The following is a 22,637-nucleotide window of genomic DNA, read 5'->3' as shown; positions in this document are numbered from 1 at the left end:
AAATTTAAATTTATTTTTAATTAATATGACAAATAATATAAAAAAATATTTAAAAATAATTATATTCAAGGACATTTAAGTAAAATAATTTACTAGTAATCTTTTATTACCTTTAACTAAACACAATAATTATTTATATCTATCAAATTTTATCAAACATAGTAATCATTTATACCCAATAATCTTCTAAGTAATTTATCTTCAAGGTAATCTTTCTATTTTAGTAATCAAACATTACCCAAACCAAATGCCCCCAAAGTGTATATATATGTATGTATGGGCCAGAAATAGACTTTTTAAACTTGGAGGGTGGCAAAATCCTTTATCAAAGTTTAGGTAGGTCACAGCTATTCAGGCTATCCCAAAAATAAAAACTCTAAAGCGACAGCCCTGTTTATAAGCACTTGTTGCATCATGAACATAAGAGAGAGAGAAAGAGAGAGAGAAACAACACATCATTTCAAAGCAAAAGCAAAAGAGAAAGAGAGAGAACAAGAAGAAGATAAAGAGAGAAAATCAGGGAAGAAGAAGGGTTTTTTTTGCTGTCAAGATTGTTTGAAGATGTCTATAGAGCAACCCCAGCAGAGCCAGAGCCAAAGCCAAAACTTGAACCAGTTAATGTTGCAGCAGAGCTCTGGTAGTCTCAGCTTCAACAGCAACTTGTCTAAGGAAGATGAAGAGATGTCGAGGTCCGCTCTCTCCACTTTCAGAGCCAAAGAAGAAGAGATTGAGAGGAAAAAACTTGAAGTAAGAGAGAAGGTTCAAGCTCAGTTGGGTCGTGTTGAAGAAGAGACCAAAAGATTGGCCACGATTCGTGAGGTATCTTCATAATCTTGCTTCTTTCTGGGATTTGAGAAAGAACAAATTTTTTCATGATTTATGTGAAGAAGTTGTTTTTTTCCTCCTTTTTGGCTCATTTTTTTGGAGAAATGAAGGGTAATTTTTGGGCCTCTGGGGTAACTAAAACTCTGTGATCTGAACATACAAGGCGAAATTTGACATGAAAATTTTTGTTTTAAGCAAGTTTAGGCTTCATAATTTGATTACGATGGATAAATAATTTATTTAAATTAAAATTAAAGCGAAATATTCTATTTTTTAAGACAACGACAGTACTTTTTTGTTTTTTTAAATCTGTCAGTAAAAATAATTTTATTCCATAGAAAGAAAAAAAAGATTGTCTGTTAAATAGAGATTTTTGCTTCTTAGTAACAATAATATTGTCAGTTAAATAAAGATTTATGTTTACTAAGTAACATTAATACAGAATAATTAATGGGTTGAAGAAGCTTGATTGAATGTTTGTGAAGTGAGCAATATGAATCAAGTTCTGCTGTTTAGGCCACCAAAAACTAAAAAAATATTGACGGTTAGTATTTATATTATTTTTAGTGGTTTCAGCCTCAAGCTGTTGTAGCAATGAACAAATCAATTTACCAAAATAAAAGAAGTTAATATGACTGCTAACAGTTTTTGGGGTTTCAAATTGATAAAATTTTACATTTATCAGGAGCTTGAAGCACTTGCAGATCCAATGAGGAAGGAAGTTTCTCTGGTCCGTAAGAAGATTGATACTGTGAATAAAGAATTAAAGCCTCTAGGCCATACCTGCCAGAAGAAGGTGAGGCTTTTCCCAAACTAATCTTTGATTCATATTGTGCAGTATAAATTTACCTGATTAATGGTAAATTGCTCGTAATTGAGGCATTCTATGAGAATTTCAATTAACACCATTGAATTTGGGCTTAAAATTTGTCACAGGAAAGAGAATACAAGGAAGCCCTTGAGGCTTTCAATGAAAAGAACAAGGAAAAAGTACAGCTAATCACCAAATTAATGGAGGTTAGTTTTAATATCTTTTTCTAGTAGGGACAGAAAAGGTAATTGTAGTAGTTGCTTTGTTTATTTCGGATTATGACTTCACTTTTTTGTCATGGAATGAACAGCTGGTGAGTGAAAGTGAGAAGTTGAGGATGAAGAAGCTGGAGGAGCTGAGTAAAAGCATAGAGTCAATGCAACAGTGATATAGCCTAGTGCTGATAACTGATTAAGTTTGAGTGATGTATTTAAGGTGACTTGTTATATTTACATATGGGTGTTCGGGGTTTGGTGTATTTTATGGTATCGTTGTCTGTTTTTCAATTAGAATCTGTTGAAGTTTCAGCTGATTTAGGAAGGGAATTACCCTATAAACAGGTTTGTAACTAAATGCATCTCGACACTGCTTTTCATTTCACTTTTACCCTTGTTCAACTTCGTAATCTGTTGTTAATTTTCTCATTGTCTTTAATCTGGGGTTTGCTCTGAAGAAGAATGGCCCTATGTTTTAGTTTGTAAACCAATTTGTGATCCTAAAACCGATTTGTTTCATTCTCTGTCTCTCTTTTTTGAAACAGTACCAGTTTGAAAGATTACAGACGAAAACTGCTTTCAAGAAGACTCTTTGTTCATTGTGTTAAGACAATTTGTTCTAAGTTTCTTCCTAGAAGCTGATACTTTAAAGAAGATTCTGTTGCAATGTTCATTTAGCAGAACTATATAGGCATTTATGGTAAACAAAGTACCTTATCTTCTTGTTTTGTGGCTTGCTGTAAATGCTGCTTGTGTGGATGACAAATGATACAAATCATTCTGATAGCTGTTGTGTCATTTTTCTCAAAGTTGCTTTCAGAAGCGGCCTGTAACGGTTATATCACACTCATAAACTCTTGGTGGTCCATGTGCTACTGACTCAAGTTAAAATCCTTCCTCAACCTATTATCTTCGCAATTCTAGGCAACCCATAAATTTATTGCTCTTCACCACTTTAAAAAGTATACATAGCTTCTCTATAAATCCTTATAAAAGTATGTCTTGTAGCTTTGTGAAGGTAGAAGAAGATGGAAAGGGCATGTGCCTCATCTCGTTCTAATTTGTCTTATTAGATGTACAATACCATAATACAGAAAAATTATACCAGCAAGGAGTATTGATCAATTTCGTAATCACTGTATTAGGTAAATCAATGACTTAATTTGAAAATGTCATTGGAGAGGGATTTGAATTTTTGTTTTTTTATATTTGAAATATCTTTTTTTATCATTCCAACTGTCCCTTTGAAACTTAGTATTGTCCCATACCATATTCTTAATGAAGTTGCCAATTGAAATGGCTAATTGTGGCCTTAATTTCTCTTAGGATCCCTTGTATTAACAGTTCACATTTGTACTTAGGGATAGATTCTTTACAGATACTGTTAGTTGGGCTATTGAATCTGTTAAGCACTTAGCATCACCATATATATATGTTTGAAAACTTGTATTCTTAATTTTTTCTCTTATTGTTAGACAGATGGGTCAACTGCTTTTAACAACTGCAACTGCCGGCAAAAGAAGATATTTCTTTCTGATTCTCTTGTATTAAAATATAATTATTTGACAAATAGATAAGACAAATAAGATTAAGTGGGAAACATTAGCAAGAGAAAAAACAACCCATATAATTCATCTAACAATCATGTGAAAACAGAGTAATGATTCAAGGCACTGAACTTTATTAATTCCATATCAAACAAGGAATTAACATAATAAGATTAAGATTAAACATGGGATTAGGGCTATCAGGCGATAACAATTTATGGTAATGGTAAGGTGGTAACTGAAAAATTTGCCGACATTAAGGGGCAGAGGTGTCGGTGAAAAATTAAAATACAATAATTCTGGGACCAAATTATTGAATTTCAAGCAAGTGTGCAATTATGCTGTAAAGCACAAAAGCATGACTTCAGCTATTGCACTTTAGGTGCAGAGCATCTTATGAGTTTAGCTCTCTTTTTTTTTTTTTCCCTTTAATTTCTTTGTTCATTTATCTTGATCATGCCCATCTTAAGTGGAAGCACCACAATTCATTGCTAATAAAGTTGAAAAAGAAATGCGATGCGTATTATCAAAATAATATAACTATATATACAAACAATGAATATAAATTTACGTATAAATAATAATATGTTATCATATAATTGAATGATTTTGAATTATATATAAAAGAACACCCAATTATATAATAATACATTATTATTTTTACTTAAGTTTATATCTATTATTTGTACAAATAAAACTACTTTTATCTTTAGATATACTTAAATTAGAAGCATTAGCAATTGCAGTGAATGTGTATTTCATAAGCTTCTTGGTTTGAGATAAATAAAACCTGAAATTGAGATGGGTATTTTATCCAAGAATCCAGCCGACTATTTGTGCTGCAAAGTAACATCTTTGCAATCTCATGCCTTTTCCCTGTTCTTGCTTTATAAAAGATGGACAGAACATATATTTTGTCACCAGAATAGCGAGGTAAATGGAAGAAGTAATTCAACAATATCTCATACCATATTAAATTTACATTAATACTATTTTTATAGAACTTTATCCTAAATTTTATGTACAGAGTAACATGTTACTGTATATAAAAATAATCTATAAATAAAAATAAAGTCAAAGGACTATTCATCACTCAAACATGGATGAAATGACAGTTTTTTATTTTTTAAGTTTGAAATTTTTATTTTTAAACTGGTTTGTTACATTTGTTAATATAATTTATTAAATTTTATTATAAAACTGATAAAAAAGACAAAATGTCTTTTGTCTTTATTGAACTAAATAATAGTTTATCTCCTGAAGATTTAAAAAATTATTAATCACTACCCGTTTATAATTACAAAAACTATAAATTATAAACCAAATTATTATTCACCACTCTTGCATTGTTGCCTGCTAATATTTTAACTTCTCGCCATTGTGTAACCAAGTCCTCCCGTTGCTGTCATGTTTCAATCCCTGTGCACAAATTATTGGCACGAGCTTAGTGCTATCGCCTTTGCTCACTGCTCACTCAATATAGATTTGTCAAATCTTGCTTTCACCTATTAATTCTCACTCACCTATATCTATTGTTAACGAGCTTCATTTTAACTGGATCTTGCCATTTCCATCAACTCTGAGATACTTCCTCGCCCACATGCGCCCCATGCGCATCATGATTTGTCATATCCCACTTCGGTGATTTTTGATGATTAAGAAATGAGAAAGGAGACAAACCGAAAAAAAAAGAAAAAACTTTAAAATAGTTATTGTAAAAATATAATCTGTTTGTATTACTAGAGATTTAATATTAATTCTATTATATATTATATAAAATAATAAAAATACCATTTGATTATTAAACTAACATCTTATTTTAATAGATATGTGAAAAATAAATCCTCCTCTAACTTAAAAAGTGATAAGTCATTATTTCATCAAAATTCGAATGAAAACAATCATTTAATTATAAAATAATGATAAATTAATTTTTTATTATATGTTTTATTAACTTGTAAATAAAAAAAAAATGTACTAAAATATATGATCTATAATGAAGATCATATGTTGATATATATATAATTTTTGAGATAATATTTTGGATGAATAGTATGGAAATTTGTTTTAAGAAAACATTAGTCAATGTGATCCTTTAAATTGATCATTAAATTTTAGCTTTGTGATCCTAGAATACATAAAACCTTTGGAAATGATCTGAAGATAAGGAAATTGACTTATTTGACCATATATTCCAAATGCACACTATGAAAACGAAGCAAAAGTTTTATAGAAAAGGTAAAGAAAATACACACATATATCAAATATATTAAATTAAAGGCGAATTTTACAACATTTTACTCAAGTTTGTTCGAAAACCTAATTTTATAAATTCATTGTATCCATTATAATTGTTAATGTCAAAGTATACATTTCAAATTGTAAGTGTGTAAGAGAGAAGTGTGTACAAGAGTCAATAACGTTCTCATCCTTTTGGTTTTGATCAACTTTGTTAAAGGACAAGTTAATTCAGATTAGTCTTTCAGGCTAACACAAGTTACTTGGAATTGAACAAGTTAGGAGTATATGTGAGTTTCATAATTAAATCAACTATTTCTTTTCAACAAAAACCTTAACTTTTACAAAGAAATGGTTCGCTAAGGAAGATTCTTGTATCTTCCATGTAGATTTTCATATAATTTGAGCAAGAAAACTAGTTGTCCATTTAAAGCTTTTGCGCTTCTAAATTTTGTATTTATTTTTCGTCTTTGGTGGACTAACATAAGTAATTGGATATCATGTAAAAATATATTAGATTTATAAATATGAAAACCGAAATTTATATTTCACAAAACTAATTAACATGTGTTAAAATCTAATCTACTATACTTATATACTTCTTGTTTATATTGTTTTTATTAGATGTGAAACTTTTTTGTTTCTAACAATATCAAATATACAAGAACACCATATATGAATAATTTAGTTAGTTTTGGCCTCACCCTTGTATACATATGGCTAGCTTATTAAGTCATCTCGATCCTGCAAACACAAACTCATAGCAAGCACTCTATTTCCACTCTAATCTCTACTTTAATGACAGTAGCAATAATCAAAAGGTCTTGTTTTTGCATTTATGGATATATGCATGAGCTTGCTTTGTCTTATATATGCATATGTTAAGAATGAAATGCTTGATCCAAATTAGTTTTGTTTCAAATTCTTGTAAATAGTATTAGAGCTGGGGTTTTAATAAGATTTCTCGTCCATATCTAACGTTCAAAAAACTTGGCTTTCACACTTTTGTTTTGTTTGGAATGGAATTTTCTTTAAAAACATTCTGTTGATTTTCATTAAAATTAAAGAGATACAACTGTTCTTGTATTGTAATTTACATTTTAATCCTTATTAAATTGTATTCTACCCCATTAAGCTTCCATTTTTTTTTTTCAAAGACTCAATCATGAATAATTCTAATTTGACCTGAACTTTCTGTCATGTTTATCTTACATTCTATAGTATTTTTTGTTGTTATGTGTTGACCTAATGTTTCCTTATAATTATGAATCATGATTTGCTCATAGTTTTTCAAATGTTTATGATTTGCTCATAGTTAACAATTACTTGGTAAGAGGCTTAAGACGGTAAAGGGATTAAATGAATATTTTTGTACTTAATGACTAAATCACTTTGTCGATTAACTTATCAATTTAAGTCTTATTTGCAATTAATTTGCTTTATAATGTGATGGAATTTTCTATGTTGGTTTAAGAAAACTCTTAAATATGCATATGGTTGCAATGATGGAATATATGAATCAATGAGGAAATATGGGTATTAATTGCATGATTCCCATACTACATGCTTATGGTTGGTTCCTCAGCTTTGAACAACCCCACGTTGCCTCCCCAGTTGTCATCCATTAGAATTCTGTCCGGGGTAAACTATGAGGACTGATAAGGCTATAAAAATTTACTTACATTAGACTATTTTCTGCCTCCCAATATGATGGCGTTAATGGAATTAGAAATTTCATTGTTAATATGCCTAACTAGCTATCGCAAGAAGTTGAAGGATGTGACATTGATCTTTCCAGGAGCGTACTGGTGTGGCAGATAGTTGAACATTCTGTCTAATCTTGATGCTTTAAAAGTATCTACAATGCCCAAAAGAGTGAATGAGATTTAAATGTCTGTCTTTGTACCTCACATAGTGCCACGGTTGTCACTCAGACAGCGGAAATTTAAGAAAAGCTTCTCAAAGCATAGTACCTAGCAAGAACCCTTTGAGAAGAAATATTGGAAGAATGCCCAATGCCAACTCTATAACTATGTATGAATCTAAATCAAGTGAACTCAAGGAGAAGTGTCGTCTTAATCATAAATATGGGCACAAGAGGGAGGATTGCAAGAAATTTAAAACATGGCTAGAAAAGAAAGGAATTCCTCTAGCCTTTGCTCTTTGAATTCAAACTTGTTGATGTTCACTCTAGTACTGGTGGTTAGATATGGGTTGACCATTAATATTACAAATTCCTCGCAAGATTTCCAAGGCAACGGGAAACCAACTAAAATGGAGTTGATTGTAAATATGATCGAATGAAAAGTAAGAGTTGAAGTAGAGCAAAGTTGCCAAACTACACTGGACATGCTTATATTCCTACTATTTAAGCGTGGCTACATCTTTCATTTTAGAGATAATTAAGCACATCTTTTTTGAAAATTTTTTGCTTATGGGTTTATGTGATGGCTCATATATGATTGATTTATCCTCTATAGTTGCTCGATCATTTTTTTAATGCTCATGTTATGAATGTTGTTGGGTTTAAATATGGTAGAATTAAAAAAAAAAATTCATTTATATTGTGGAATTAACTTTTGAGTAATATTTAGACCAAATAATTATTTCATACCCTCTAAGTTTGAAAAGTTTATTTACCCATTTTTCATCCACATTTATTAATGAAAACCGTTTGATTTCACTATAAATTTCTAGTTTATCATTCTTAATGAAATTACAAAACTGTACTAATAAACACTTGATAGTGTATTTGTAAAATGGGCTATTTGCATGGACCTTGTAAAATGGTACAATTCAATAGTTCTTCTGTATACTTTTTATGTTTGGCCCTTTGGGCTTTATTTGCTAATCTATCTTCTGTCTGAAATCTCACAAAAGCAAAAATCCTCAACATTTGATTCACAAATCCAAGTTCGAAATCGGAGCAATCCCTACCACCCTCCAAGCATCGAGACTTGAGAAGCACTTATATATAATATTGGAGAATATGACCATTCCATTAATTCCTGAGAAAGAAATCCTTAAAAGGGTTAAAAGAGTATTATGACATCATATCATAATCTTCAAGCAACTAATTTGGAGAACATAGTAAATTTCTTTTGGCTAAATAAGATGGAGAGTTCCATTAGAAAAGTTTGTCTAGAATTCGCCTTCTCATTTACGTGGCTAAACATGTCTGTTTCTTATTGCCTCACAATTCCCAACCAAAACAATTTTATACTCTAGGAAAGAGCATCTTCTTCAAATATAGTAAGCATGGCTTGCTTGCACAATTTATTCTATTGAGATTTCCTTACAGCAAGATTACAATTTGTAGCAAAAAACCGTCGAATAAATGACAAACAGATGGTAACTTTGCATGCTGAGACACTTCAATTATATATATTTAATTTGCAAGGAACCTCCACAATGCATCTCTTTCGTATTTAAATATTTAATAAGCTAAAATCAATTGAGATTAATTGGAAAGTTCCAGGATGGAGTGGCACGACAGGCTTATTCTTATTTCATATATTGTAAGCATGGGGGAACATTCTGAGCATGAACCTAACAAACAGGCAAAAGACATAACTAATAATCAATGTCCCATAACTCAAATAGTCAAATCTTACACATAAAATTGATCCATGTATGTTCCTTGATCATATCATTAACTTGCATATTTCTTCGTCGTAAGCAGAATCTGTGAAGCCATTTCCATGTTAGGTCTTCATTGATATCATATCTATATATTTTCATGAACCCACCTCATGACTAGATGAAGAGAACTCGATCTCCTCAAGAGGGAGAGGGAGAATGGGGCTTGTCGTTTTCATCAAATGTGAAGGATTTGTTTGTCTATCGTGGAAGAGACACTTTTGTTTTTAATAATAATATTCAGGGCTTGCATATGAGTTTGTGTCGTTTTTTTAATGTCAAAATCGGACAAAAAGTTTTAAAAAAATGTTAATGCAAGAGAAACGACAAAATGTTAATGCCTTTCTTTTTGTCATCCCTCTGGTCAATGTTGGTAGTTTACCTATGCCTTCTGACCTAAGGCTCCTATAAAAGCCCTTCATAATTTTTTTTAATTCCAAAATGCAAACATTTTAAATTATGAACAATATATAATTATCGGGTATGGTTAATAAAAATAAAAAATTATTACAAAAAAATTATTTAAAAAATTATTGATTATAAATTATTATTATATTTAATAATAATAATTAATAAATATAAAAAATTATTATATTTAATTAAATATAATTAAAAAATATTATTTTATTTAAACACCTTTACTTATAAGTATTTTGAAATATTTTTATATTACAATAAAAGATCAATTGAAAGTGATAGTATTTTTATTTGAAAAATTAATAAAAAATAATATGATTATAATAAAATTTAAATTATTTTGATAATAATTTAATATCTAATATAAAATTGATAATCAGATTATTTTTATATTATTTATCATATTATCATTGATAATAAAATATAATTTATAAATAAAATAAAATAATACCAATATTAAAAAATAAATTAAGAAAGTATTTTTCCGTTACCATTAGCCAAATAGTCCTTAAGAAGAACGTAAAAGGCAGTTGAATGTTTTGATGGAAGAAAATTTCATAATGTCTTCAAGAATTTATAGATTAAAATCCAATGAATTATTATATTGAATATTACACCACAGCATGACAAATGCAGCCTTGCCGTTGATTTTATTACGAATCAGTCCAAAAATATTATTTAAAAATTAAAAAATAGGTAGAAGCTAGAATCCTATGTAAAGACTAGAGACTGCCACATCAGACGGGGAATTTGTCCTTTTTTGACCCTTTTTTACCTGAGGGGTAATCGTGGAAAATCAAGTCCACCACAGGTGACAGACAAAAATCCGACAGTCACTGAGAATGGAACGTGGATAGAAAAATTTATCAACACGTGTGTGATTTGACTAAAGAAATGATGGTAATTAATACTTTAGGCAGATGCACCGAATGACGGTGCATTCAGAGGTACTGACTGCCCTCTAATTGTCTTTAAAGTTAAAGTTTGAAAAAATTTGGGCCCATGTGGATTTTGTAGATGTTAATGTTGGTTAGATAGTGTTCTTGTCTTGTGTTGTGTAATAATAATGTGAAAGAAAATGCAATAAAAATAGTAATATTTGTCCTACCAAAATCTAGTAAGTGATTTGGATAAGTTTTAACTTCTTCCTTTTTTTTTTTTTAATTTTATCTTGTAAACGTAGGATAAATGTGACTGAACTAAATTAAATACAATTATAAGGGTATTATGGGTAACTTTGTTGAGAGGTGAATAGACATATAATAAATATATGGTATTTTAACAATGAGTTTTGCGATACACCTAAAAGAAGACATCATAGAAAGGATTGTCACGAGAGAAGGTTGGATGTTGGATAAATGAAAACTTAATTGAAAAAAAAAGATTTTAAAATTTCATTCTGAAAAAAATTATTAATTTTATAAATTAATGAAGAAAATGAATATATTTTTATTTGTTTTAATATATTACTATTAAATGATGATTTATCTTTTGAATTAACTAATTTTATTAATAGAAGTTTAAATTTTTAATATTTAGCAGATATCAGTTTAAAGATTCAATAAACCTTGGATGGGAGTAAGTCTTTCGGCCATATGGGCGATTTGGTTAAAGAGCTTGCACAAGTTAATTATTTTTAAAATTGACCAATAAATAATTAAATGGATAAGTTACAACAATCCCAAGCTAAACATAAACTATAGAATATTTGGTTAGAAGTTATACTTCCCATTTCATCAAATGCTAGCACCATCCATGTAACATATATTTAATAGACATATAAATAGATGATTTGGTGTATTTATTTCATCTAATATTTTAAGGCTATTTTGATCATGAGCTATTTAATTATCACCATAAGCCCATGCTGTCATGTCAACATAATTTGTTTAATGTTGTATGTAGTTTTCTTAACTTCTTATTTTTTTAATTAATTTTTAAATAATTTAATATATAATTATATTTTCGTCCATGATAACTTTTACATTTCAACTAACAAAAAGGTATGTCAAGCCTAATGTTAACAATATTAATCTATTAACAAATAGAAAATAATAAAATTATGTATAAATAATGATGTATTATTATATAATTAGATATTTTTTTATCCTTAATTTTTAATTATCAAATCATATGATGATATATCATTGTTTGTATATAAAATTGTGCTCATAATACTATTTAAAAGAAAAAAATCTTACTTTAAGGGGGTATTTGATTTGAGTAATGTTTTATTATTAAAATAAGGAGATTACTTTGAAGATAGATTATTTAAAAGATTACTATGTATAAATTATTAATATATTTAATAAAATTTGATAGGTATAAATATTTAATTATTGTGTTTGGTTAAAGATAATAAAAGAATACTAGTAAATTATTTTATTTAAATACTCTTGAATACAATTATTTTTATCTCAAAAAATTAATAAATAATAATATAATTATAATAAAATCAAGATTACTTTGATAATTTTTAAATACTTACGGAATCAGAATAATATAAATTATGGAGTGTGAGAATAATCCAACATTAGTGGATAAAGAAAATGACCTTTTTAGCACAAAATTTAAAAACTGACCACTTTCTTATGGATAACACAGCTCATTAAATCACTTATAGTTCCCACATGGCTCCTCATTTAAAACGAGGATTAAGTTAACTTTGGTATTATTAAAAAGATTGCCATCCTGCCTGCCTCTATCCCCACTATCACCAGCCAGCAATTCAAAACCAAAAATATATAACATATTGAAGATGTCGACGGGTATTTTAATCTCAAAAAAGTAATTTGATACATTTTGAACGAATTTCTTAATTAATTTTGCAGCAATTTTACCAAAGGCAAAGATGGATCTATCATCATAGGAAGATAACATAATTAGAAAATTTATTAAAGATATTAATTTCTTATTAGTGACCCACTTAGGAGAACGTTTATAATATACTATATTTTACCATATATGTAACTTATGATTACTAATTATCAAATTCTAATATAATGATTTTCGAGACATCCATCATATGGGATGATTACATACACATTATCTCTTATTTTATCTCTTATTAAAATAAAAGAGAACATTTATATATGTGTTATGATGAACCAACATTATTGAGCAACTTTCTTTAAAAGAAAATTTAAAAATAAATACAAGGATATTATACTTATAGGTTATATTGAAAAGCTTGCAGCTCTATTTGTAGTAATAAATTGAGAGGAAGGACTACGTGGCTCATCATTGGTAGCAATGGCATTAGCCTTTATCAAGGAAAAGTAATGAGAAGATTTAATTTTAAAATTGCTAAAGAAGGAAATTAAGTTAAGTGCATGCATGTTCTACAACTTTCTTAGAATTGTGTTTTTTTTTTTTTTTTTAAATAAATTTAAACTTTTTATTTTTTATAAGTAGAAAAAGGTCATAAAATTATATAAATAAAAACTAATTTGGATTACCGAAATTTCAATGTTTTTATTTTAAATTTAACGATTGAGTTGAAAGATTACAAGCTTGATCCAATTCTCTCCCATTTAGCCAAAAGAATATAGTTGGTGGGGGATAAACTAATTAAATATAAATGTATCAAACAAAAACAAAAACGCAAGTCCATGCTGCCGAAGATTCTCAATATATTTAAAAATAGGTAATTTATTAGAACATTATGAAGAGTCTAAGAGACCACTCTGCCAATTTACATGTTTATTTATTCAATATGAATGAATAAGCTTGACCTTACTCCCGACATGTGGAAATATAAAAATAAGATATAAAACGACAACGGATTTTCAGAGAACCAACAGTTATTTACATTGATTTATGGGCATTTCCGCTGTCGTTTTTAGGATTCTTGAGCCTGGTAAAAGTAAGCATGCCATGCACTGCGTTTTTTTCTTGGCTTTTTACAATTACCCATGTTGGTAATTTTAATTAATTGTTAAATTTCGTGTTGAATTTGCCAAATGAAGGGACTTTTATGCACGTGGAAGATAAAGTTTCCAGATACATGAAATTGTAAATACAGTCATTCACTTTCAAATCTTTTTTGCAGTACTTGGTAATCTTTTACTCTTTTTGTTTCTTTAAAAAATAATAAAATCTTGCATGCGATATTATTTTATTATTTAAAATTTTTTCTTTTAATAAATTTTATGTTAAAATACATATATTTTAGTAATTTTATACTAATTAATTACTTAAGATTATTATTATGTTTATTATTATTATTATAATATTTAATAAAAATTAATAGATATAAATAATTATTATATTTAATTAAATATCATAAAAGAATAATAAATTATTTGTTATTATGGGTATCAATACTAAATCACTATTTTATTTAAATATCATTAAATATAATTATTCTAAAATATTTTTATATTATTTATTATATTAATTAAAAATATAAATATTTTTATTTTAAAAAATAATAAATAAATATAAAAAATATTTTAATATTTAAAATAAAAATATAATTATTAATAATAAACAATTATTAAAATATTTTATTATTTAATAAAATAAATAAATTATCACAATAACCTTTAAATGCTTAAATCAAATATCCACTCATATAAGTTGTTTTCCATTTTATTGATAAAAGAACACCTATGCAATAATAAGAATTTCTAGCTTTTGTAGTTTCGAACTTTCTGCAACATTCAAGGCAGGATGAAGTTTGATAGTCTGCTCTGCCGACTCTGCCGCCTTTGGATGAATTGAGTTTGGAAAAAGAGAAAAGAGGGAAAAATTACTCCCATGATCGTTGAAATCTGGTGGGTCACAGAGGATCTTACTACTAAGTAGGAAGTACAACAAAATTTAAATAAAAAAACTGTAAGTAATATCCAATTTTAAATTAAAGTTGATTTGTGAAATGGACCTGTCAGTAAAAGAACCCAGTACGACGCCGCAGAACGCTCTTACGCAATAAGCACACACACTCACGCATCGCATGTGTTTAAAAATTAAAACGACAGCCTGGTGGTTGGTTGCATTACCAAATTACTAAAAATAAAATAAAACAAAATAAAAGCTGAGGGTGAATTAAACAGGGAAGTAAAACCTGGTCAATATCTGTAACCATAAGACTCTGACTTAATCGCACGCGTGGTCGTTAATTCGTTGTCGTTTTGCATTTGTCCCTTCACTTTTTATCTTCCTTTATCCCGCGATAATTAGAGAACTGTACGATATTTTCAGATTGGACATCACTATGACAACGTCAACGCTTCGTTTTGTATCTACTAATAATAATAATAATAAGGATCCAACCTCTTGTGTGAAAGAGTTGATTTAAATCAAATTAAGTTTAAATTTTTAAAATTTAATATTGGTTTAATATTAGTTGGGTGAAACTTAAGTTTTAATTCAAACTCATTAAGCTTAACTTAAAATTATTTGAGTTCGATTTGCTTGATAATAACTAAATTTGAATTCGAATTTAAATCTAATTTTAAATTTGGATTGATATTATAAGCTAATAACAATGACTAAAAAAACATTGTTTTAATATATAAACTAAAGGACTATTTTTTATCTATATTTTAGCTCAATTTTAAAAGTATATATGTTATGTTTCAAAAACTTAAACACCTACTAATAGGATAATTGTTATTAGAGTAATAGGTTAAAGATAAGGGTAAATATATTGTTTTATCAATAATATTAAAAAATATATAATTTTGTTTTTATTTCCCCTCTAAGGTAGGGTTGGATTTAAACCAAACGTATTCGACTTCGAGTTTGAGTTTGACTCGAACGAACCAACCCTATACAAGCACACTCGAGCTCGAGCTACTCATCAATTTTGTCAATTAAAAATTTTGATACAAAACAATATTATTTCGATTAATATGTATTAAAACACGTTGTTTTAATAACAAAATAGTGAAAAATCCGAGTTCGAAACAAGCTGAGCCGAATTCAAACTGAGTTCGAGCTTAACTTCCATGAGCTCGAACTCAAACTTTAGCTCTACTATATATAAATCGAGTCAAACTCAAGCTCGGTTCAACTTGAGTCCAGCCATGCTCTAAGATTTTGAAAACTCGTATTTTATCCCCAATTTCAACTTTGAAAAGTAACTCCCTATTGAAATCCTTAGGGTTTTCTTTCTTCTCTGGGGACAGTGGTCATCACGGTCCACCTTCAAAGCTCTGATTGTCTTTCTCCTCGGTTAGTTTCATCTCTAGCAGCGTCTACGAAGGACGACGCTTCATCATCTAAATTTGGAAAATGCTTTGTCGACCCTTCTATAGATGAAACTAGCTGTTGTCCTTCATTGATGCTTTTGGAGATGAAACTAGCTACCATTGTCCATTGAACCATCAGAGATGAAACCCTAGAAATCAGGGTGAAATAAAGTTTTAAAAAGTTTGTGAGGGCAACTACAAAAGGAAAAAAATTAAAAAGTATGAAACCCTAAAATTGGGGGAAAAGTAAATTTTTTAAAACTTATTTTTGTGAGAAAATTGTCGGTTTTCTAAACTAAGAAAGGAAAATAATATAAATTTTTTGAGTTTTATGATTTAGTGGTAAAATAATAATTTTATCCGTATTTTTAACAAAAAAATTCTAACAAAAAATACTTATTGATAGATGTTTGAGTTTTTGAAATATGTATTTTTTAGAATAAGTTAAAATTTGGTGGGAAATAGTCCTTTGCCCTAACACATACTATTCAAAATGATACCCTTATAAACTCGAATTTAAACTTAAACAAAATCGGATCGAATTGAACTATATTTGTGTGATCCAACTGTATTTTAATTTAGAATTTAATTTATAATAAATACAATTTAAATTACTTTTTGATTGGAAATAATTTGTTGAAAATAATTAATGAGTGTTTGAGGTAGGTAAAATGGGATTCGGTAGAAAAGAAATTCCTAATGATGTGTGAATATTTTTAATATACAGCTGTAAAGTGGTATTTTTTTTTTTCCAGGTAATGGGCAGCAATTTTGTCCTAGACAAAAAGAAATAATAATGACCATCAATTCATTTTAAAAAGCAAGACTTATCCTCCAACCAGAAAAAGCGTACAACTTTACATAAAGTTGCCGTTAGCTCTCTCTTTTGGAAGTTTGATGAAAGTATATACAGGAGCAATAAAACTATGTGTATCTATTTTAGGTACATAAATATATACATATTTATATGTGTCATCATATGATTAGATGATTTTGAATTAAGAATAAAATAATAAATAATCATATGATGACATATATGAGTGTGTATATATTTATGTACCTAAAGTGGGTACACATAGTATTGCTCATACAGGAAATATATACTGAGTTTTTCTTCTTGTGTCTTAAACAATAGAACATTGTATTAAAAATAGGATCAAATCGATCAATTTAACTAGTAAAACTAGAAATTGATTTTAAGTTTGATCCGATTAACATTCAAAAGTAATTTATTTGTTGGCTTATACAAATCAAATCAAAATAGATGAATCGATTAAAATTGATAGGATCGGATTTAATCAAAATTTAAGGCATTTTTATAAAATTTAATTATTTTAAAGTAATTTAATTATTTTAGAATAGATTGAATGAATTTTCAAAAGCTTATAAGGAAAAATAAACTCAAAAAAAAAAAAATTATCTTATATCCATTGAAATGTTTTTTATAAATAATAACTTGCATAATTATTTTTTTTTGTATCACGAGATTAAAACATTTTTTTTTATTTTTAATTGTTTCATTGAAATCAAATAAATAATTGTTACTCCTAAACCCTAAAATCTTGAAAATTTATAATATTTTCTCCACTTGGTTTGGAAAACTAACATTTCTCTCTTAGGATTAAGTTTTGAAAAATGACATTTTTCTCCTATTAAATTTCCCAACGAATGACAACCGCTTTTTCCCTCTCGGCGATAGCTCTCCCTTTAGCGCTTTCTCTCTATTCAAAACTCTCTCCTTTCAATTGGATTTTGAATCCAAACGAAACCCTTCATCTAGATGATAAATGTATTGTTAAGACGAATCATCGTCGTTAATTATTAAACCCTTGGCATACATTTTTTTTCTTTATTATGTATTTTTTGAATAATATAAAACATTTAAGACATTTTTGAAACATAAAATATATATAATATAATTTTAAATATGTTAATTAAATAATTGACACTTTATTAAATGTATAAAAAAATTAATTAAATTTGTTTATCATTAATTAAATTAATATATTACTAATTGTAATTTTTTAAAGTTTTAATAACATAAAAACTGTACAATATTATGTAACTCTAATTTTATTAATTTTAAATAGTTTTTTTAATACAATAGATTTATCATATTAATCAAATTTTAAACTAATTAATACTTATATATCAATTAGATTAAATTATAAAACTCAAACTGACTTATAATTTAATTGATTAAATTAACTGATTCAATGAGATTTTAAAAGCACTTATTGCAACTTACTCAAAGAATAAAATATGAGAGTAAAACAAAAAAAAAAGGGCAAGTAGAAGTGTAAATAATAAATGGGCACGGTGAAAACGAGCCAGCCGTGGTGGAATGGCTCTCAAAATCTCGGGAAAGATGTGGACAGCGTGGAAAGATGCTCTTGTTGTAGCCAAGCAGCGCAGTTCTCGCCAATCGTCGTCACTGTCTCGTTTAATTTTATTACAAAATTATTATTGATTATAGTACAAACGTTTTAAATTTTCTAATAAAAAGATAAAGTAATCAGTTAAACAGTTAATTATAATTAGATTTAAATTTTTGTACCAAAAAAAGTATTTTTATAAATGTAAATTGATTTTTTTAAATTAGCAAAAATTTTACTCAAATAGAAAAAATAAAAATTTTGAAAAAGAAAAATCGATTTAATTTTTTTAATTTATTAAAAAATTTTAGTATTCTTTAATTTCTAAATTATTTTTTTTTGTATTTTATAATTATTAAATTAAAAATTTATTTAATAATATAAAAAATCAAAAGATATTTAAATTTATTCTTTTATGTTAAAGTTAATGGTATATCATCATTAGATATCCTTATAGATTAAATGATTTTGAAATTTTTAATATTTCCTGATAAATTTTAAAATTTATACTTTAATTAAAAATATTTAAAAGTTTGACAGAAGAAAATCAGTAGGTATTACTTCAATTTTTTTTTGGGAATTGGATTGATGGATTAGTTGTTTACCCATAATATTAAAATGAATTTATATAATTAATTATTAAATATATAATATAAACAATTTATTTATAAAAATAAATTAAGTTTAACATTATATTTATTTAAAATGTATAAATAAAATATTAAATTAAATTTCAATAATAAATTAAAAATAATTAATTTTTTATATTTAATTAAATAATTGACTTTGAAAACGATTTTTAATAAATAAAAATCATTTCAACTGTCAGGTGGTTAGTTAAATTGACTAATTTGATTTGATTTGATTTTTAAAACTATGCTTAATAATAAAGGTGTGGATGATAATATTTGAACCGCCCTTCTTTGCATTCACCTTGTCAGATAAATTATATGATTATATAATTAAAAATTATTTTATTTTTAATTTAAAATTATTTAATTATTTAATAATATATTATTATTTATATATAAAATTATATATATATTATACAGCTCTTAATTTTATAATATATATAAAATTATATATATAAAATCTACTGGAGTAACTATACCCTCGACCCAGAAGCGTATAATAATTTTGTAACAGAAGTTCAGCTTAGTGTAAACAGTACAATGTACACGTGGCAGCGGAGTCTTTTTTAATTCGTAGCCTTGTTTATTGTTATTGTAGAGATTATATATACATATATGTTCATCAGTGATCACCACTTTACCTCGATTTGCTAACCCAGATTTGAATCAGGAAGTCTCCTCATTCCTTCCTTTCAATTTTGCTGTAATCTCTCTACCCATCTACTTCACCTTTAAATTTGTTATTCTCTTTTAGCAATTAACTCTACCTTAAAGTTGAAACCTCTTCAACGTCGTCCTCTTTAATGGCGCTGAAATTTTTATCTACTTGATAAAAATATAAAAAGTGTTTGAAGCTTTGTTTTATTTGTTGTATTTCTTGTGATGATGGCACAGAAACACTTACACGAGCTACTGCAAGAAGATCAAGAACCGTTTCAGCTCAAGAACTACATTGCTGACAGGCGTTGCCAACTCAAAGGACGATTTTCAAATACTCAATTGCAGCTCAAAAAACGTAAACCCATCTCACAAACATCGAACTTTCCTTCAATTTTTTGCAAAAATGCTTGCTTTTTCTCCTTTCATGACTCACCAGACCCCAGGAAATCTCCCCTCTTTGAATTTCCATCGCCGGCGAAAAGCCCCTGTAGAAGTCCTAATAAAATCTTTCTTCATATCCCAGCGAGAACCGCTGCTATGCTTCTTGAAGCGGCTCTTAGGATTCAAAAACAAAAAACTCAAAACAAAAGCAATAGCGCTGGTTTATTCGGGTCCATAAAGAGAAAACTCACGCTTAGAAATCGAAGCAGAAAGCCTGAAAGCTCTTGCGATGGTGATAAGCTCTCAGTGAGGGATATTCTGAAGTGGGATTCGAAGAATGAACAAATTAGAAAACACATTTTGCGTGTGGAGGAGAAAAGTGCTTTTGAGATAAGAACAAATGGGAGGGCCAGCAGTGCGGTTTCGTCTGAAAGCAATGAAGACAACAAGTCTGTAGATTTGGATTTAGAGACCTCATGTAGTAGCGATCAGCTGTCTGATGATTTTGAAAAAGAGATAGAATTTATTTGCAACGATAAAGAAAACATAGATTTTGCTTCTTGCGAAAGCCCTTTTCGCTTTGTGCTTCAAAGAAGTCCTTCTCCCGGTCGCCGTACACCGGAGTTCACGTCGCCGGCAACATCCCCTTGTCGCCGCAACCACACAACAGAGGTTTGTCTTTTTATATCTTCTTTAATCATTGTATTCATATTATTAATTGATAACTGTTGTTAAATATTTATTGTTAACGAGTGAACTCGTGAGTAAGCCGACCGAGTTCGCCATGTTTGAATTGTCGGCAATACGGTCACTTTCTGCAAATTTGCCCGGAATGTCTTTATTAAATGACAAATATGCCCTACTCTTTATTTTCTAAATAAAGACAAAACGATTTTGTTTTTTCTTGTTGATTTCTTTCAAGAGTAAATCGCTAAATTTAATTGTAGTTTTTTTGATAATTAGGAGAAAAGTCAACAATCCAACAAAGTATGAGATTCATTCCTAAGTAATTCAATAATAATTGATCAAATTTTTAATGAACCCATTTATAACAATGTTTTAATCATGGTTTTTTGTGGATTTATGACTATAATTATATCCCATAATTGGAGTAATGCCTTAATCAAAGTATTAAATGTTTAATAGGACAAAGAGAATAATCATCAGGAGATTGAGGCGTTAAAGAAATTCCAAGTAGGAGCAGAACAGGAGGAGGAAGAAGAAGAAAAGGAACAATGCAGTCCTGTATCTGTATTGGATCCTCCATTTGAGGACGACGAAGGAAATGAAGATGAAGAAGATGACCATTTCGATCTGGAATGCAGCTATGCTCTTGTACAAAGTATGTTACATTTCTTCAATTGTTAGTTGTAGTGTCTTTATCAATATGCTCGATATAACTTCTTGATATGAAAAGTAACAGTGTTCATCAATAACTATTTTTTATATGACCCACTAACTTTGAAGTTGGGGGGTCTCTCTGTTACAGCTCTGCTAGACAGTACCTTTCATTTTTATGGACTGTCCAACCATTAACCTTAGTAAAATTTTAATTTTTTTTAATGGTAAAGTAATCTTTTGGCTGGGTTTTGAACTGATTTCTTTTCTAGTCTGCTGGATTTAAAAGGGCAAAAGAACTGAAATGTTACCCTGTATGTCTGTAAAATCTCCATTAGGGTATTGTTCTTTTTGAGTAACTGATGAATAATTTCATCAGGTACTTGATATTTATGGTGATGTCTACTTTCCTTCAAATTCCTCATTGATATTTATGGTGCTTTAATGTGAGACGGTCTGAGTTGCATGTAAAAGTGTTTATATGTACTTTAGAGAGCTGCAATTAATTAATGGCATTTCATTCTTATACTAAATTATTTTCTTCTTCTGTTTTGTTATATTTACAGGAACGAAACAGCAACTATTGCATAAGCTTCGTAGGTTTGAAAAACTGGCAGAGTTGGATCCTATTGAACTTGAGAAAAGAATGTTGGAACAAGATGAGGATGAAAATGACTATAATATCTATGAGACTGATGAAGCAGAGGAATGCGAAAATGTCGGTGGATTTGTTAAGCAAGTATTAACAGAACTCAGCTTCAACAATGCACGTCAAATTCCTGAAGACATGAAGAGACTGGTGACGGATTTAATTGCAGAGGAAGAACTGGACCATAACTGTTGTGTCAACAGAGATGTAATAGCAAAAAGGGTCTGTCGAAGGTTGGAGTCATGGAAAGAAGTTGAATCGAACACCATTGACATGATGGTGGAGCAAGACCTTAGAAGAGAAGTTGAAGGGTGGAATAAATTTAAGGAGCAGGTGGGAGAAACAGCATTAGAGATTGAATTTGCCATCTTTGGATTATTGATGGAGGAATTGTCTGAGGAAGTGGGTGTTCAGCTGGGATTCAATGGGGAAAATTTGAAGATGACAAGTCTCTTCAAATGAATTTTGGTTAATTAGCTAGTAGGGTAACCAGAAAAAAGACACAAGGAGGCAAGAAGTTTGTGGTTAATTGATTAATTTAGCTGTTAATTAGCATTATTTTAATTATTATGTATATGAGATGTACAATTAATCCTGGCCCTTAATTAATATATTATTTATGTTTTCCACTTTTGTTCCTTTCTCAAGCCTCTATCCATTTACAAAATATAATTAGACAAAGTAGACAATGATTTAATTGCTATTAATTCTTT

General features: G+C 28.5%; 2 protein-coding genes across 3 annotated transcripts; both read left to right on the top strand.

Annotated features, from left to right (window-relative positions):
- The first annotated feature begins 395 nt into the window (after nt 1–395).
- Nucleotides 396–2,637, top strand: LOC123211513 (E3 ubiquitin-protein ligase BRE1A-like). Of its 2 annotated transcripts, XR_006501439.1 has the most exons (5): nt 396–819; nt 1,511–1,621; nt 1,762–1,842; nt 1,947–2,196; nt 2,397–2,637. XR_006501439.1 is itself a non-coding variant. In XM_044630325.1 (4 exons), the coding sequence occupies exons 1-4, from the start codon at nt 415–417 to the stop codon at nt 2,022–2,024; spliced, it is 675 nt and encodes a 224-aa protein (XP_044486260.1). In that variant the 5' UTR covers nt 396–414; the 3' UTR covers nt 2,025–2,236. The 2 variants fall into 2 exon arrangements, 1 of the variants encoding a protein (XP_044486260.1); XM_044630325.1 differs by lacking the exon at nt 2,397–2,637 and having other exon boundaries at nt 1,947–2,236.
- Nucleotides 2,638–19,521: 16,884 nt separating this feature from the next.
- LOC123214007 lies at nt 19,522–22,553 on the top strand. The gene is made up of 3 exons (XM_044633687.1): nt 19,522–20,609; nt 21,084–21,279; nt 21,842–22,553. The coding sequence occupies exons 1-3, from the start codon at nt 19,779–19,781 to the stop codon at nt 22,384–22,386; spliced, it is 1,572 nt and encodes a 523-aa protein (XP_044489622.1). The 5' UTR covers nt 19,522–19,778; the 3' UTR covers nt 22,387–22,553.
- The last annotated feature ends 84 nt before the right edge of the window (nt 22,554–22,637 follow it).

The sequence above is a fragment of the Mangifera indica genome, chromosome 1 (genome assembly GCF_011075055.1).
Source record: "Mangifera indica cultivar Alphonso chromosome 1, CATAS_Mindica_2.1, whole genome shotgun sequence".
Taxonomy (NCBI): domain Eukaryota; kingdom Viridiplantae; phylum Streptophyta; class Magnoliopsida; order Sapindales; family Anacardiaceae; genus Mangifera; species Mangifera indica.
The sequence above is the reverse complement of the archived record's forward strand: the minus strand, read 5'-3'. Positions and strand labels throughout refer to the sequence as shown.

What these genes read in the sequence shown, in the direction of transcription:
- LOC123211513 (XM_044630325.1), top strand. Translation starts at nt 415, where the DNA reads ATGAACATAAGAGAGAGAGAAAGAGAGAGAGAAACAACACATCATTTC. An exon ending in GATTGGCCACGATTCGTGAG is followed by an intron (nt 820 to 1,510) that starts GTATCTTCATAA and finishes TACATTTATCAG; the next exon opens with GAGCTTGAAGCACTTGCAGA. An exon ending in GCCATACCTGCCAGAAGAAG is followed by an intron (nt 1,622 to 1,761) that starts GTGAGGCTTTTC and finishes AATTTGTCACAG; the next exon opens with GAAAGAGAATACAAGGAAGC.
- LOC123214007 (XM_044633687.1), top strand. Translation starts at nt 19,779, where the DNA reads ATGATGGCACAGAAACACTTACACGAGCTACTGCAAGAAGATCAAGAA. An exon ending in GCCGCAACCACACAACAGAG is followed by an intron (nt 20,610 to 21,083) that starts GTTTGTCTTTTT and finishes AATGTTTAATAG; the next exon opens with GACAAAGAGAATAATCATCA. An exon ending in CAGCTATGCTCTTGTACAAA is followed by an intron (nt 21,280 to 21,841) that starts GTATGTTACATT and finishes TTATATTTACAG; the next exon opens with GAACGAAACAGCAACTATTG.